The following is a 16,001-nucleotide window of genomic DNA, read 5'->3' on the forward strand; positions in this document are numbered from 1 at the left end:
CGTGATCATTTCCAACTTCCTTTCAAGCTGACTGTAGTTCTGTGCTGCTGAAACCTGTTCATAGGAGGGGAATTCTGCAGGGATTGAGCTTGAGGCTTTTTTGGGCTCAGCTGAGCTTTGCCTTTGCTTCCCTCCTGCTGCAGATCTGGAGCCAGGTCGTGGCTGCTGGCTGCAGGGCACCATGGGACACACAGAAGCACATTGCAGGGCTGCCTGCAGCTTCTCCCACCTGGCTGTAAGCAGTGCTGGGCTCCTTTCTGCCTGCAGCCATGCGTGTCAAGGGGGATGTGTGCAGTGTGCTCAGTGCACGTCTGCATGAATTAACGCTGCCGCTGCTATTTATATGTGGTGGGGGGAATCCTCCATTTGCTCCATATGTTCTGAGGGAGGTGCAGAGCTCTGCTGTGCAGGCCCAGCTCAGAAGCAACACAGAGCTGCTGCCTCCAAGCCCCATGAGAGTGGGTGTGGGGCAGCTCCCCCGCAGTGCAGAACGGTGGGAGGGGGTCAGAAGGCTGCAGGCACCTGGAGATCCTAAGCAATGCAGGCAGGCAGACCAAGCATGAGCAGCGCCCACGGGCTTTGTGTGGGCCTCACACAAGGCAGAGGCCTGGTTTCTGGAGACTTGCTTGTGTCAGTGCTTAAAGGCGCTTTGTTCTTGGGGTGGCTGGAGCTTGGATTCCCAGCATCTTCAGCAGAAATCTTGTTTGTAGCTCTGAGAAAATTAGCTTTTTAAACAAAGGCATTCTTCTTTTGCCCTCCACCCCCTCCCTGGCTAATGTTCCTCGGACAATGCCGCTCTTTGCTGGTTCTGTTCTCATGCTTGTATGTGCATCCTACTGCCGTAAGCAAAAAAACCCTTCCCGCGCCACGCCGGGGCCTGCAGCTGGGGTCCCGATTGCTCAGCGGGGCTGCTGGTGCTGCGGCCGTGCAGTGCCTGGGCTACAGCTCTGGGGCTGTTGGTGATGGACGGGCCGTCGTGTTATTCTTTTCTTTCCAAACGTCCCCTCCCGCCCTACCCCCTAAGGGGCGTCCTTTCGCCCCTCTCACCGACTTCGGGGCAGCACCGTCTGGAGGCCCTCAGGTCAGGGCTGCAGGTGCAGCGCCGCTCCCAAAGGCGCCGCCGCTCCAAGTCCCGCGCACGGAGTGGAGCAACGGGAGCAACGGGAGCAACGGGAGCAACGGGAGCGTTCCGCGCGCCGCAGGAGATGCGGAGTCCCGGCGCGCGCGACCCCGCCGCGCTCCCGCCCGCGCCCCCCCGCACTCGCGCGCTGAGGGCGCGTGAGCCGGCGGCGGGCGGCGATTGGCTGCCGGGAGCACCCCGGGGGCCGCCGGGCCGCGGCCGCCCGCCGAGCGCCATTCACGGCGCTGCCCGCCTGCACGCGCTGAGGCTCATTCACAAAAAAAAAACTTCATTCATAAAAGGCGGCGGCGGCGGCGGCGCCCAGGGCTCGGCGTGGCGGGAGCGGCTCGGGCGCTGCTGTGTGCCGAGGGTACGGCGTGCGCGGGGCTGAACCGAGCCCGCGGCGGTCCGGCGCTGAAGGATTTTGGAGCAAGAATTGGCGAGCCCGAGGCTGAGAGCTGCTGCGGGCTGGGAGGGCTCTGCTTTACGCGTGTGCGGGCAGGAGCGGTGCGGCGCGGGGGCAGCTGAGGATGACGGCACCGAGAGCCGCGCACCTGGCGGGGCTCGGGATGCTCTGGAGGTGCGGCTGAGCGCGGGGCTCGCCTGCTGTGCTCCGCTCTGCCCTTCTCGGATCGCGCTCGGGCCGTCGCTGCGGCCAGTACCTGGCGGTGACATCCCGGCCGTGAGCGCCCGGTGTGTGGCGCCAGGGGGGGACAGGGGCTCGGGTGGCATTCCTGGGCGTGGGCTGCCGCTGCCCGTGGGACTGCACGGAGAATGCCGGCCGGCCGTGCGGCTGGAAGCCTCCCGCATCGAGGAAAATACGCTGCTTGGGAGGGAGTCGGCAGAAATCTCTGTCAGGTTTCCATTTTTAACGTTGTTTGACTTGCCTGCTTTCCGTCTGATTTATTCACAAAGGCGATTTGTGCCCAAGGCTCCGGTTACCGATCTGCCAGGGCTATGAGAGAGCGCGGCCCGCAGAGCCTCTGTGCACACGTCCTGTACGTGGGGCTGCTGCGACACCCGGGGATGCTGCACAGGGCCAAGTACAGCCGCTTCAGGAACGACTCCGTAACGTCTCTGGACGAAGGGCCGCAAAACATCAAAGGTTCCTCCTCCTCCTCCCACCCTTCAGCACCCAGCCTGCTGGCAGAGGACGTCCCGCTGGGTCCGCAGGACACCTGCACCACGCTGTGCGCGCTGATCCCGCGCATGGCCAACATTAAACTCGCCAACCCCTCCGCTCTGCCCGGCCTGAAGAACTTCTGCCTGGGGAGCAAGGAGGTGCCGAGGACCAAACTGACTGAGTGCGTCACCGTCCCTGGCGGCCCCTCCTCGCCTGAGCTCGGCTGCCTCTCGGCCTCGTACCCTCAGCCCGGCACGGAGGGGCCACACCTGACCGCGAGGCCCGCGGGCGGCTGCGCCGGGCGGGGAGCGGCGGAGGCGGTGGGCAGGCTGGGAGGCAGCCTCGTGCCCAGCGGGGAGAGTGCGGAGGAGCCGGGCACAAGCTACGGTGTGAGGGTGAGTACTGAGCGCGGGGACCGGGCGCTGGCACAGGGGTCTGCAGGCTGTACTGGTTAGCCTCTGGTCAGAGACAAACCCTCTGTGTCTGCTGTTTAATGATGGATGTAGGGCTGTGCTGAGGGCCCGAGGGAGTTAAAAGGAGCACAGCTATCCCCAGAGGTAGACAACATCAGTTGCCATACAGGCTGTCCTTAGGGTCTTGGGGGAGCACAGCTGAGCTGTGCTGTAAATGAGGTCACTCTGAAAAGTGTGTTGAGGGGGAAGGACTGTGGCAAGGTCCCGACCCTTCCAGCAGCTCCGGTGCCAGGCAGGTGCTGCCTCTTACTGTGACATCTGTCAGTGCTGGGCCCAGCATTGGCCCTGCAGCCCCTTCTGCATGGTGCAGGATGCTGAGGCTGCCCTCCACTTGTGCTGCTGGGCTGCACCCTCTGCTCTGGGCACAGAGAGCACTGCCTGTTCCTCCAGAGGACACCCAACCACAGCTGCTCTGGGTATTTCTCACAGTGTGCTGTCACTGTTGGTGCTGGCTGCTGTCAGCAGTTGCTGGCTGTGGGGACCGTGCTGCTGGATGAGTCCCTGGGCTCAAGGCTTTGCTTCTTCCACCCATGTCACACTCGGGAACTTTCTTGTTTTCCATTTTTCCTCTCTGGATGTTTAACTTCTGTGCCCAAACCTTGCCAGGTGCAAAGCCAATAGCCATTGCTTCCTTCTCCACACTCTGAACCTCTGACATTGCACATCAGAAGGGAGAAGAACAAAATGGGGCCGTGGCTGTGCCCACCCTTCCCAAGCAGGCAAGCTACTGTGGGTGAGGTCTTTGGCTGTGGGAGCTGTGGGGTGGGCATCAGTCAGGTCATCAGCTGTGGAAATGGAAATCAGAGTGCAGTCATCTTCATTTGACTTGTTAAAGGCAGCAGTAGGAGGGAGCTTGTACTGGCTGGGGTTCTCTGAGCTACCCTTGTGCCTGTTCTCTTGTGCTTGGCTTCCTGTAAGGCCCAGTGCTGATGTGGGCACTTGGTACTTTGGCATCAGCGGTGGCTCACTGGGTTAATGGACACACAGGTGGTACATGGCATGACAGCACAGTGCCTGCTGGGGCTCCCAGTGCTGGTGGGCAGTGTGCTGGTGTTGTGGTGTCACGGTGCATGGCCTGTGGCACCTGCCTGTTGTATGGTGTCAGTCACAGCCAAGGCTCTGAGGTCCCTGCAGGGCTGCAGGATGCCCCTTGATAGGGGGATTTCCCAGGTCCTGTATGGGCTCGTGGGCAGAGGCAGTGAAGTGTTACCTGCTGGGAACCACGCCGACCAGAAAGGAAAAGGAGAAGCAAAACCTTGGTGACAGGAAGGTCCAGAGAAGTGGTGAAGGGGCTGTCCCCTTCTGCTGCTCCCCAGGTTGCTGTTCCAGTGCGTTTTCCTGCTGTGGAGGTCAGGCTGTTTCCCAAGAAAACATCTTTGAAGGGCTGACTATTAGGGGCCTCCCAGCACAACAGGGAGATGTCCTTCTGCAGCTCTGCTGCTGTAGGAGACCCAGGGCTACAGGACCACTGCTGAAACACATCCTGATGTGCTGTGTCCAAACCCAGTGGCTTTTTGACCAGGTATTTCAGAAAGACAGTAATTGCTGAAGTGATAAGAAGCTTTACATCAAAAGTGGTCACCCATAAATTGGAAGGAGGCAGAAATTATCTGTCAGGTGTTGCTTCAAGAGGTGCTAGCAGTGGGGTTCCCTGTGTGCCCTGTGGTGTGACTGCAGCTGTGCACAGCAGCTGGAGATGCCACGTGTGTCTCACATCACCTGGACTGTGCAAGATGCTGAGCCCCCTACCTGCCTGCTCCTCCAGCCTGCCTGTGTGAATATCAAAGAGCCCAAGTAGCAATACTGAAGCAGAAGCCAGGACAGAGCTTATCTCTGTACCGCTATCTTTAAGAGTAGAGTGAAGGCCCGGCTGTTCTTGCACTTCTCTGGCAGGAAGGAGATCAGCTCTGGTGGTTCGTGGCTGCAGAGGCACAGCTGTGAGGGGTGAGCAGGGCTCGGGGTGCTGGGCAGCCCTCATCCCACAGCTGTCACCACCTCTGCCTTAGGGTAATGGTTCTCTGTGGGCTGCTCACGTGTGCAACAGCTGCAGGTGCTGCTTTGGGTTCTCTTTGAACCAAATCTGCCACAGCCCTTGTCGTGCTGCAGTGGTGTGGGATAGGCTTTTCAGATCAAAACTGAAAAGAAAGGGAAAGTGTGCATGTGTATATGTTTGTGTGTATACACTCATTGAAAATGTGTTTGTGTACATATGTCTGTATGTATATACATACATAAAATCAGGAGCTTTTCCCTGTTAGTTTTTTTTTTTTTTCCCTCAATACTTGTTTAATCTCAGAATGGCCTGGGTTGAAAAGGACCACAATGACCATCTAGTTTCAACCCCCTGGCTGTGCACAAGGTCGCCAACCACCAGACCAGGCTGCCCAGAGCCACATCCAGCCTGGCCTTGAACGCCTCCAGGGATGGGGCATTAAAAATTGAAAACTCACAAATGAAAGGGTCAAACCCACCCTGGAAATTTTCTATTTAGCAAAACCCAGACTGTTTCCCAGTTCTGCCTGTGCTCTCAGGCCCTGCTGCGGTGTGTGGGTGCCACGTGCTCATGGCTGCTGCATGCGTGCGCTGCTTTCCCCTCCTGGCCCCATCCATCAAGGTGTTATTCACAGCAATCAAAGCAGAGCTCCCCGCTCCCCACCTGGCAGCCCCGGAGGAAAGAGGGGTGGGAGGCTCAGAAATCTCTTCCCCTTACTTCAAAAGTGCCTTGTTAAAGCAGGTGCTGGGAAAATTAAGTGCTTGGATGGGAGAAGGATTCCTGACACCCTCATTTGCACACAATACTGCTGCTCATGATTTTTTTTAATGTTTTTTTTTTTAATGTTTTTTTTTGCCCAGGTAACTGTAATGTTTTTAGGGAATCCGAGCAGCATCTAACATGCCTTTGCTTAGAGGCTGTGTAGCAGCAGCATTGCTTCTACTAGCAAATCCTGCCACCTGGATCCTTTGTTCGATGGCTGTGGGGTCTGTAGGAGCTGCCCTTGGCATTATGCATGAGTTAATGCCTGTTAACTAATAAGTCAAATCGTGAGGCTGCAGCTGTATTGTTTAATTAGGAGCTCCACGAGCTGTATTGCTGCTCCTGGTGAATCACTGGCTGTCATTGAAGCACTCACTGTGTTGTGGGAAGGAATGCAATGAGACGTGGGGCTGTGTTAGAGGGTGCCTCAAAAGCTTATTCACGCGAGCCCTGCCGGGTGCATTCACATCTCCTCCCACGCAGTCCCTCATCCTGTCTGCAGTCACTCTCCATCATCTCTTGCAGAGAGATGTGAAAAGATGTGCATCTTTAGTAAGCAGCCTTCTCTCCCAGCCCCGGCAGTGTAAGAAAGCAGAATCCATCTCCAGCTCTCCCTCCCCTTTGGATGCTATGGGACGGGGCTCCCGCAGGACAGCCGCTCCCCATCCCGCTGCAGGGAGATGGGGGCACGCTTTGCCATGGGTCACTGCTACAGGAAGTGGGCAAGACATCTGTGGGTTCAGCATCCACCCTCATCAGTGAGGTCAGGTCCTTAGCAGCTGGCTCTGTTCTGCGTTGGCGTTTTCTTCAATGGAGGGGTTAATCATCCTTGTGTAATTTTCACTTCTTTTTTTCTTCCTTGGAGATATCTTTTGTTTTCTCTACCAGGCTTCCAGCATCCCATTGTTCCTTCTGAGTGCTCTCTGGGCTTCTTCGCAGCTCTGTGACCCCGATGTCCTCCTCCCCAGCCCCACTGCTTCCCCCCACCCAGGGATGTGGGGGTTCAGCCCTACAGACCGTGCTCATTCAGATAAAATAAATGAGGGATGCAGTGAGGTACTGTGTTAATGCACTTCCTTACTCAGGCTTTTAAAGAAAGGAAGAAAAAAAAAAAAAGAAGGCCTTTTGTGAATCATTGATAAGTTGAGCTTCACTCAGGGTCACTTATGCAAAAACCTAATATTGATTTTTCATCTTTGCTTAGAGCAGCTTCCCACGCATCTGCTCAGGATGCAGCAGGGACTCGCTTATCAGTGCATGACTCACCTCCTCCTCTAAGTCTTGCTGTTCTCAAGGATTGAGGGGCACCCAGCCAGCTCACAGAATGCTTGACCTTATCCTGTAGGACCAGAGGTCTCTGCCGTGCTGTGAGCTGAGGCTTGAGGCATATCTTCCACGTTTGCTTTGTTCCCGTTAAGCAGGAATATCTTTAACAAGTAAGATAGCTCTCAGAGTCCTTTACAAAGTCATTAAATGTTCATTAGGGAAGCAGTTCTGCAAACCCTTCAGATTCTTATTGATGTCCTTCCAGGGCTCTGACCTAATTCTGGAGTTCTCCCAAGGGTTGCATTGCTATTTGGAAAGAAACCAAAACAGGGATATAATACCATTGTTGTGGAATCCCTGCTTGACTGCGCACACACGTTCCCTTTTTAACACAGTCATTTCTGGAGGTCTCTGAAGTGGAGCAGGCACCTGCATTCACCTCTGAGCACTGCAGGAGAATCCATTCACAGACAGGCAGTGCCTTTCTCTGCACAGTGCTGCTTCTGTCCGTGAAAAACGAGGGCACAGGGCATGCAGCCCCTGCCTGGGGCTCTCTGTGATGGATCCCAGAGGCTGTGACTCCATGCAGGAAGGCTCGGTGGGGCTGGGCTGTTGCAGGATGCTCCGTTCCCAGGTGACTGTTGCAGTGTCAAACAGGGGATGCCAGGTGGGAAGCACAGATCTGCATTTGAATAGCGGAGGGATGGCTATCAGCAGAAATGATAAAGGAATGGGTAAAATGTTTTGGAGAGAAGTAAGCTCAGTGGCTGGAGTTAGCCTGGTGCACTTCATCACGATGAAAATGTTCCGTAGGTTTGTGCAAAATGTCAGAGGGTTCTGTATGGTCACAGATCATCCAAGTCTTGATGTTTCTGAAAATTTGTCCTACGTAAATCCCAAATAAGTATAGAAAAAGCCCTCAACTGTGCCCCATACAACAGAAAGGTGGGACTCAGACTCTAATTTAAGGCAGTCACTTTGTGGTGCAGGCTCTTAAAGAGCTGTTGCTAAGAGCTTGAATTGCAACTCTGCCTCCTCCATCTTCTGCAGAGGTTGGATATTTGTCATCAGACCTGCAGCAGCAGGGGGCCGGTGGTTTTCCTCATGCCTGGTAATGCCTCCCACTGCTCCAAGGCCCCTGAGTGCAGCGGTCCTGCAGGTGTTCTCTGCACATGGGGGAATTTTGCTGCAGCATCAATACGTTCCTCCCGGTTCAGTGGCACAAGTTAATCAGTGACAATGAGCAGAGTTAGGAAAGAGGAAGGATTGGATTTTGTGTCCCCCGAGGGCTTCATCTCTTTTTTGTGCTGTGTTGTTGGAATTGCTGGTATCTTCCTTGCTGTTCTGCACTCTTTTCAGTAAACCTTCATCTGTTTACGAAGCTGCTTTGGAACGGCTGATTTGATTTTCCACGTAGATTGTAGTTCTGCGTAAATTCAGTGGGCTGAAATCACACTTGCTTTCTTTTCTGACCTCCTCTCAGCTGTTCTGCAGGTATTAACATAGCCATCCTTTGTCTCTTTTTGTTCTCCACAGTACATGGGCTGTATTGAAGTGCTGCAGTCAATGAGGTCCCTGGACTTTGGCACACGAACACAAGTCACCAGGTAGGCACTCCTGAATGGGAATTCAGCACAAGAAAGAAAAGCCTGAGCACTTATTTCTGTATAAAGCCACTGCTGTGTGCCAAACCCTCAGACTCTTTTGAATAGAAGTTTGCATGGTTTGCTTTGCTTTTTCCCAAGCGATGGAAACAGTCATTACAATAGGCTGTTTCCATTGTGAAACTGATCGTTTCAGCCACAGGCTGAATTTATTGCCCAGCCCTTGTTTTGGATGCAGAGAGAATCGCCCTGCAGTCGCAGCATGGTACAGGCACACCTGGTGCTTGGTATTGGCAGCTGGGCCAGGAGCCTGGGCTCACCTGGGGCACGAGGTGAACATGCAGGCTGTGCCACAGCCGTGCTGCTGCTGTGGCCAACGCACAGCCTGGGCGCTCCAGGCATGTCTTCTGCTGCCTTCTTACTGCTTCACACTTGATGCAAGGTGCTGTGGATCCCTCCATGTAGTGAGGTCGTCTCACAATTGATTGTTGGCAGGTCCAGAAGAGAACAATCCGCTTTATTTTTACCTTTAGTCTTGCCCTGTATGCAGAGTCCTTGTGTCTATGAGGAAGCACATGAGTGCCTTTCCAAAGGGGCTGCTGGAATGCACCCGTGGTCCTGCAGCAGAGCTCCCTGCTCTCCAGCCCCAAATGCTCTTTCCAGAGAATTTTTGCTCAGCTGTGTCCATGTTCTCTCCTCCTCAGCCTTTTTTTCTGGCTCGGCTCATGCTGAGGATGCCAGAAGTGTGGTTTAGGGTTCCTGTGGCTGCCCGGCTCTTCCTTCCTGCTGGCAGATGATTTACAGATGCTCTTTTGCTTCTTCAAGTGCTCATATCAAAGAGTGTGGAGGCAGGAAAGGTGCATGACGAGATAAGTGTTAAACATCTACCTGTTGTCTCCCAGACTTATGAGCTAAAAGGAAGAATCTGCACAACTTGACTCCTTAAATGCTTATATACTGCACTCTAAAGCAGTCAGATTTGTTGTAGATTCAAAGTCAGCAATTGTTTACATTTAGTCAGCACAAGCACCGTTCCTGAATGCGTATGTGAAGAAGTGCCTGAGATACAAATATAGTTCCACTCCCCTGCCTAATTTTTTACCAACCCAAAGGAGAAACACAGTAGACTTTGCACAGATAAATCAGTTTGGTAGATTCAGACACATGCACTGTGCTCTTCAACAGCACCAGCCAAGAAGTGAGGTTACCTCCCATTTGCAAGGCCAGGTCTGTGCACGTTGCTACACTGACAGAGCTTTGGTCAGACTATCTGAAAAATGCTGAATATGAATTATTACCTAAAGAGAAACTGCCAACTCAGATTTGGCCCAAATGGTCAGGTTTTGTTAACCAAGGCTATGTGAGGAGTTAACAATGGAAATAGTTCCACCACCTAAAAAAAACCCCATGCCACTGCTGACCTTGGGAGACTCTTTTGTGTATGAGAAATTCAAAACTTAAGCTGTTTGCAGACTGCCTGTTGAAGGGCTGTGTGTGCATGCTAGCTTTAAAGTTCGGTCAGTTGCGTCCTGACTGGGTGACAATAACTCTTGATTATTCTCCCATTGTTCTCCCAGGCAAGTCACTTTATGGATGCCCTCCACAACACAACAGTGAAGGAGTTATTTGAAATGATTCCATTTTAATAATCTGTGTTATTTTTACTGGGGATAAAAACATATTTTTACTCTGACGGCATTTCACTAAACAAAGAGCCATGCTCTGTTTGAAAGTGATGTGGAAGGAAGGTCAGTTTAAGAAAGTCCCTTCTGCACCAGCTGTAGTACAGCATGGGTCATTTGCATTCTGATGAAGCAGTGGGACTAGAGCCCCTGTGCTGTGGAGGTGTCTTCCTGTCCATCCCATGCCTGCCCAGAGCCCAGCATGCCCTCCCCTTGCCCTTCAGTTCTTTTTCTCTTTCCCACCTCCCACTTATGTTAAATCCAGCTCAGTGATTGTATCTAGGCATGTATGGGAAAAGGGATTCTGTATCCCAGGTCCAGGCAATAGCTCTCCAACTTGGGAATGGCCAGGCAACATAGCTGGGGCGAGGGGCATTGCAAAGGACTGGTGGGATGGGTGCTTGAAGAAAGCTGACTTTGTTTGGAAGATTAATTTCAACTTTGTTGAGACACACAATCCCTTTCTGTTCGATGGTGTAGGCAGAGGCCTCGATGCTTAAAAGCAGATCTCCAGCAGCATGCTTGCTCGCTTACATCAGCCCCTTGCTCTTCTTTTGCTCTCATTTGGGGAAACAATCAACAAAGTGCCTCTCTGTCAGCACCAGTGCCTCCTCTGTGGCAGGGCTTGTTGCAGAGGTGCAGCCCTAGAGGACGAAATCTGAGTTTGAGTATACTGCTGAGATGACCTAAAGGCTCACAGGTGCCAAAAGGGGGCTGTCTTTGTCACCTCTCATTGCCCACCTTGCTGCTGGCTGCTGAGACACCACAACTTCCTTCTGCTCTCCCTGCAGCACCGGCTGGCTGCACGGGGCTCCATGGCTCAGCCCCACAGGTGTGCAGTGCAGGAGCTGACCCAAATCTCTCCCATTCACTATGGAAACAAAAACTGTGTCAGCTGCCAGTGGTCAGTGTGTGTAATTGCATGGACACTGCAGGACTGGCAGGCAGGGACCTCACTTCAAATGGCAGAAGTTGCCGAGTTGTTGAGGGGCAAGATTTTCATTGCCTTGAACTAAACCGATTTAAATTCCTCATGGCTTTCCCCATTTAGTTCTGAGGCTCCCAAAGATGAGAGGAGCTGCTGCAGAGTGCACCAGCGGAGTTATCTCAGCCTGTGTGATTTAAAGGAAAACAAACAATCCAAAGTGCTTTGCCTTGGGATGTGTGACAAGGAGGAGAGAAAGGAACAACAGCAACATGATTGGAATAATAAGGCCACATTTGCTGCTGCCGCCTCTGATTGGCAAATGGAAAATGGAGAAGCAAATCCCAGAAGCCACAGAGCTGCATTTTCATCCAAAGGTTAACTGTGAGACCTACAAAGGTATTTGCTGTCTGGCAGATCTAGAAGACTTGCCCAAGCGAGTGACTGACAGTGAACGGCTGTAAGAATGAATTGAGAGCGTGTTTCCAGGAAGAAGGCATGGATACAGTAAATCCAATTTCAGTTTATCATGGATATTCCCAGAGTTTCTTTTCTTCCTAATATATGGTGCAGGTTCCACCTGCCCCATGGAAGTGACTGAAAATTAGAGATGTTCAGGTCTATCAGCAAGGTGTTATCAAATGCCTGCTTTTCACCTTTAAAATAATATATGAGAAGGTCTATTAAGTCATCTGGAAAGCCATCTGATGATATGAAGCAAGGAACAGCTGTAAGAAGATGATTTCCCCTAGGAAAGAGAGGAAATAGAAACTTAATTAGAAATGATTTGCCTGTTTTTTGTTCCTGTTTGTTGAACAATTGCATAGCAGAGGGGTGAACTGGGCAGTCACAAGATGTGCTTGTACCAGAATGGGATCTGCTGCTGACAGCTTTGTCTGCAACTGAGTATTCCATACAGGATGCTTGAAGTGTTGGGGAACTCTTTTGTCACCACAATAGAACACTTCTCTGTTTTTTCTAGTTTGTTCAGTTTCTGGTTTTCTTTCTAGGTAGAGCTAGACTTGAAGGCCCCAGGTAGCCTTAATGTCTTGTCTCTGATTTTAATCTCCTTTAATACTGAATGAGAAGATGAGCTTTCATTTTCCAAATAGATCATTGGAATCTGCAAGATCATCCTGCAGGGTGCCATTCCTGTTTCGGTTAGTTTTGCCCTTTCTGCCATCAAAATAATATCACCAAGCTAAACAGGAGAGATGTCAGGATTTCACTTCATATTTTCAGTTGTGCAGGGGAAAGTGCTTTGTTTTAAAAAGATAAAAAAAGAGGCTGTGCTTAAAAGGTTGCATTTGTAAACTGAATCTGATCTATCTCATGCAGTCCACTGCGATGCTGCTCTTCCTCCTGGCTGCTTTCACTCAGATGTCTGTTTGTACACTTGACAGGCTCCAGGTTTCATTTCTCAGGACCTTCTCTGACAGGAAGCCTCCTTTTAACATCAGTGCTGTCCAGTGCTTTAGCTACGGGTGCTGGCAGCCCACCTGCTCCAGCCATCCTGCAGCATGGGGCCTACCTGGCCCACTGCCTGCCAGCATGGCTCAGTGTCTCCAGGACATCCTGCAGGGATAGCACGTGGAAAACTTGCCCCAGCAACATCTGTGATTGCTGGGTTATTGAGATAAGACTGTCAGGTCGGATCCTGGAATCCATGGCATGCTGCAGCAGAGCTGACCTTCCCTCATCTCCAGGATGTCCAGGAATGTTAAGGAAATCTGCAGAACACACCCCAACCCCGTTGGTCACCATTTTTCCACTGGTTTCCAAACAATGACTGTAAGTCAGGGAAAAGTTGATGGCTGCCAATAAAAGATTTTTTCCCAGCTGCTGTGCTAACTGCCCTCAGGACGCCACTCTGTTTGTGGGAAGCATCATCTGGCTGACCATACATCAGAACTTGCTTTGTTGAAGCCAGGAAAAGAGATGCAGCTTGTAACAGTTACATTCAGTGAGAAATACAGCTGTCTTTGATACAGCCCATCAATGCATTCTGCCTTACATTTCTGCTTTCTGAGGTGAGAAGCATCTATAGAGGTTACTGAGTGGCTGGTATAGGACCCTGATTTGGGAAATAGCTGCTAGAGGTGAACTAGGACCTCTGATTTGCAAAAATGTCGAGAAGCTGAACCTCCTAACCTCCCCTGTGAGCTGTGGCATTACAAAGCACTACGACAGAACCCCTTGCCTAAGAGAAGCAGCTTTGCAATCCAGCTTCAGCTGAGCAAACCGTGCACCTTGAAAAGAGAGAGGAGGTCTGTGCAGCATTCCCTGAGAAAAATCTCCTGCCCAGAGGGATACAGCACTGCTGGCAGCGACACTCAAAGCATTTTCTTTGCTGAGTGTGTAGCTGTCTAACCCGCGGTTTGGCCAAGGATATCACAGCTTGGCAAAGAGACATGCTCTGCACAGCCTAGATATCAAATGCTGGAAGAACTGTCACACCTAGCAAGGGCAGAACTGGGAAATGTTCAATCATAACTCCCAAACAGTGTAGGCTGTGCAGCAAGAATGTTCTTGTGATATAAATTGTGGGAAATTTGCTGAAGTGCAGGTGAAACATTGCTTCTGTGATTTCTTTCTTTCTTTTCTTTTTTTTTTTTTAAAGAGAAACCCTCCCTCCCCCCGAACACCAGAAAGCCCGTAAGGGCACCCAGCTGGGCTCACTCAGCATGCCCTGCTGTTCTAACGAAGATGGATTAAGGCAGGTAGGAATGCTGCCTGCCAGCCTTCCTGAGAGAAAGGACTTGAAGGCACGAGGTCCTTTGAGTTTCATTGTGATTAGCTGGTTTTATTTATTTATTTATTTAGGAACAAAGAATTGTCATTAGGTGACACTCGTATATTTTATGAAGAAAAGGAATTAATCCAAAGCAGACTGGTGAATTATTGTGTTTCATTAAATAGGTTTTTCTTTTTAACGCTGGGAGGGAGAAAGAAGGAAAAACAACTGTGAAAGACTTTCCAGAAGATTTAAGTGTTTCTAAGTGGAATTACAGCAATAAATCACAAGGTTGCTGGCCCAGTTACAGCTGATGCATGTTAAATGATCCAACAGCTTGTGCTGTGTTTTTCTGTTTGTAGGGAAGCAATAAGCCGACTGTGTGAAGCCGTATCAGGTACAAATGGAGCGATAAAAAAGCGGAAGGTAAGTACTGCTTCAGCTGAACAATTGCTCTCCTGTATCTGCTTCTGATAAGCTGGATACATGATTCCCCAACGAGGTTCAGCCCGTGCTGGAGTTAGTGAGCGTCAGTTCACCTGAGCGTGCTGCAGAGCTTAGCCTGCTACGTTCTGGGGGCAGGGCTGTGCAAGACCTTCCTCTTTCCGGGGTTAAAGCTCTGCTCCTGCCAACCTCTACAGTGCTCAGCGGTTTCTAAGTTTTAAGGTTCTGATCGCTGAAGTGTAGGAGGCCTTTTGGATAACGAAAGGGAGCTCATTCTTCGGAAGGCTACCTGGTGGTTATTTGTATTGCAAATAAGGAGAAGAGCAGTGTTGAATGGGCCTGGTTTGCTTAACCGCTGGCATGCAGAGAGGGGCAGTGGAAGTGGCTGCTGTGGGGCAGTGGTGAGGGGAAGTTATTGGTTTCCTTCAGTAAGTGTGGAGCTCAGAATGAGCAAACACACTCCTGAAGAATGAATACATGAAAAATTGCCTGATTTACTAAGGAACACTTCATCCTCAGAAAATGAAGCAGAGTTCACTGGGAAAATTAGTTGTTCTGAATTCCTTAGCTAGCTGTAATATGTAACTTTCTGGGATTTTGTTTCTTTAACACTTCTTTTCCCCATTATTGACGTAAAAAGCATTTAATCAAGTGTGATTCAAAGCTGATGTTTGTCAGAAGGTCTATTTGTCATAATCAAGCCGTTATCCTTGTTCCCATTACATTCTCAATAAGATGCTGTAAAATTCTACTTGATTCTGATATACTTCTGCTGCTAGCCAAGCCAGCTGACAATGTCTTTCTTTTGTTTCTGTGTTTAAAGCCTCCGGTTAAGTTTCTGTCTTCTGTACTTGGCAAAAGTAACCTTCAGTTTTCTGGCGTGAACATAAAGCTGACCATTTCAACAAACAGCCTCACACTGATTAACACTGACACGCAGCAGGTAGGCTATGTGTAAACCAGGGTCTTTCTATCCTTGCTACCATATTCTCCTCTTTTTGTGACATCCGAAAGATATGCAGGGTGCTTGAGCAGAAAGCAGCACCCAGTGTCTTCCCATGCACACCTGTTGAAGCTGACTTTTAAAACAAGAATATTTTGGGGTAATTCAAGATGTGACGCATGCCCTTTTTGTTTGTCATGGTGTCTTTTGTATCCAGGGATCTCTGAGCACGTGGCAAAGTGTTTCTCTCTCTGTCATTCTCTGTACAGTGCCTAGTAAACAAGGTGCTAATCTTCACTAGGGTTTCTGACAATCCTAGAGTAAAAAAATATATATATATAAATAATGAGTTAGAGCTTAGCTTTGCTATTGTTCAAAGGTACATTACAGCTAGGTAATATATGTGCATCATCTGTTGTACTGTGTAGATTCCCCAGGCTCTGTTGGGGCACAGTCCTGGGAGTCTGGGTGTGCTCTGGAACCAGAGCCCGTTCCTTTGGCAGATGAGTCCAGGAGCTTTGTGCTGCCCACCAAATTCCTCCTTCAGCTCCAGCGTGGTCTCTGCCAGGCTAGCAGTGGGTTTCCTTACAAGCTGCAGCAGGGGAGCAGCAGGGAGGTAGTTCCAGCTCACTGGCTCTGAGGACCTGTTGCACTGACTTGATGCTGTCCTGAGTGCTGGGAAGCTCCTGTGGCTTTCCTGGGCTGGGAGGACCTATGGCTTGAGGTCTCCCTTCCTTTCAGCTGCAGCAAGCAGCAAAGGGCTTCTCTATACTGAAGGAAGCTTTGGGAGCTGGCAGCTGAAGTCTGGCCCTCTCAGCTCTTCCTTTTCTGCTACAGGACTAAAATCTGGACAGACAGATCTCTTTCCAAGTGTACTGACGTGTCCTGTTAGCATGCACACAGGTGTTTGGAGGACTGTCTTGAAATTCTTC

The 16,001-nt window shown here is 50.9% G+C and overlaps 1 protein-coding gene across 4 annotated transcripts in view; it reads left to right on the forward strand.

Moving 5' to 3' along the window:
- Positions 1 to 1,340: 1,340 nt before the first annotated feature.
- The window catches only part of SHC4 (SHC adaptor protein 4), a 28,240-nt gene continuing 13,579 nt past the window's right edge, over positions 1,341 to 16,001 (forward strand). Inside the window, exons 1-5 of one of the 4 annotated variants that reach the window (XM_052672062.1) lie at positions 1,341 to 1,700; positions 2,036 to 2,638; positions 8,274 to 8,344; positions 14,045 to 14,108; positions 14,950 to 15,069. In XM_052672062.1, coding sequence (XP_052528022.1) covers positions 2,078 to 2,638; positions 8,274 to 8,344; positions 14,045 to 14,108; positions 14,950 to 15,069 — 816 coding nt within the window. In that variant the 5' untranslated portion in view covers positions 1,341 to 1,700; positions 2,036 to 2,077. The remainder of the gene's footprint in view (positions 1,701 to 2,035; positions 2,639 to 8,273; positions 8,345 to 14,044; positions 14,109 to 14,949; positions 15,070 to 16,001) is intronic. The other 3 variants (XM_052672061.1, XM_052672059.1, XM_052672060.1) reach the window with 3 other exon arrangements.

This window comes from Tympanuchus pallidicinctus, unplaced genomic scaffold (assembly GCF_026119805.1).
Source record: "Tympanuchus pallidicinctus isolate F22 unplaced genomic scaffold, pur_lepc_1.0 scaffold12, whole genome shotgun sequence".
Classification (NCBI taxonomy): domain Eukaryota; kingdom Metazoa; phylum Chordata; class Aves; order Galliformes; family Phasianidae; genus Tympanuchus; species Tympanuchus pallidicinctus.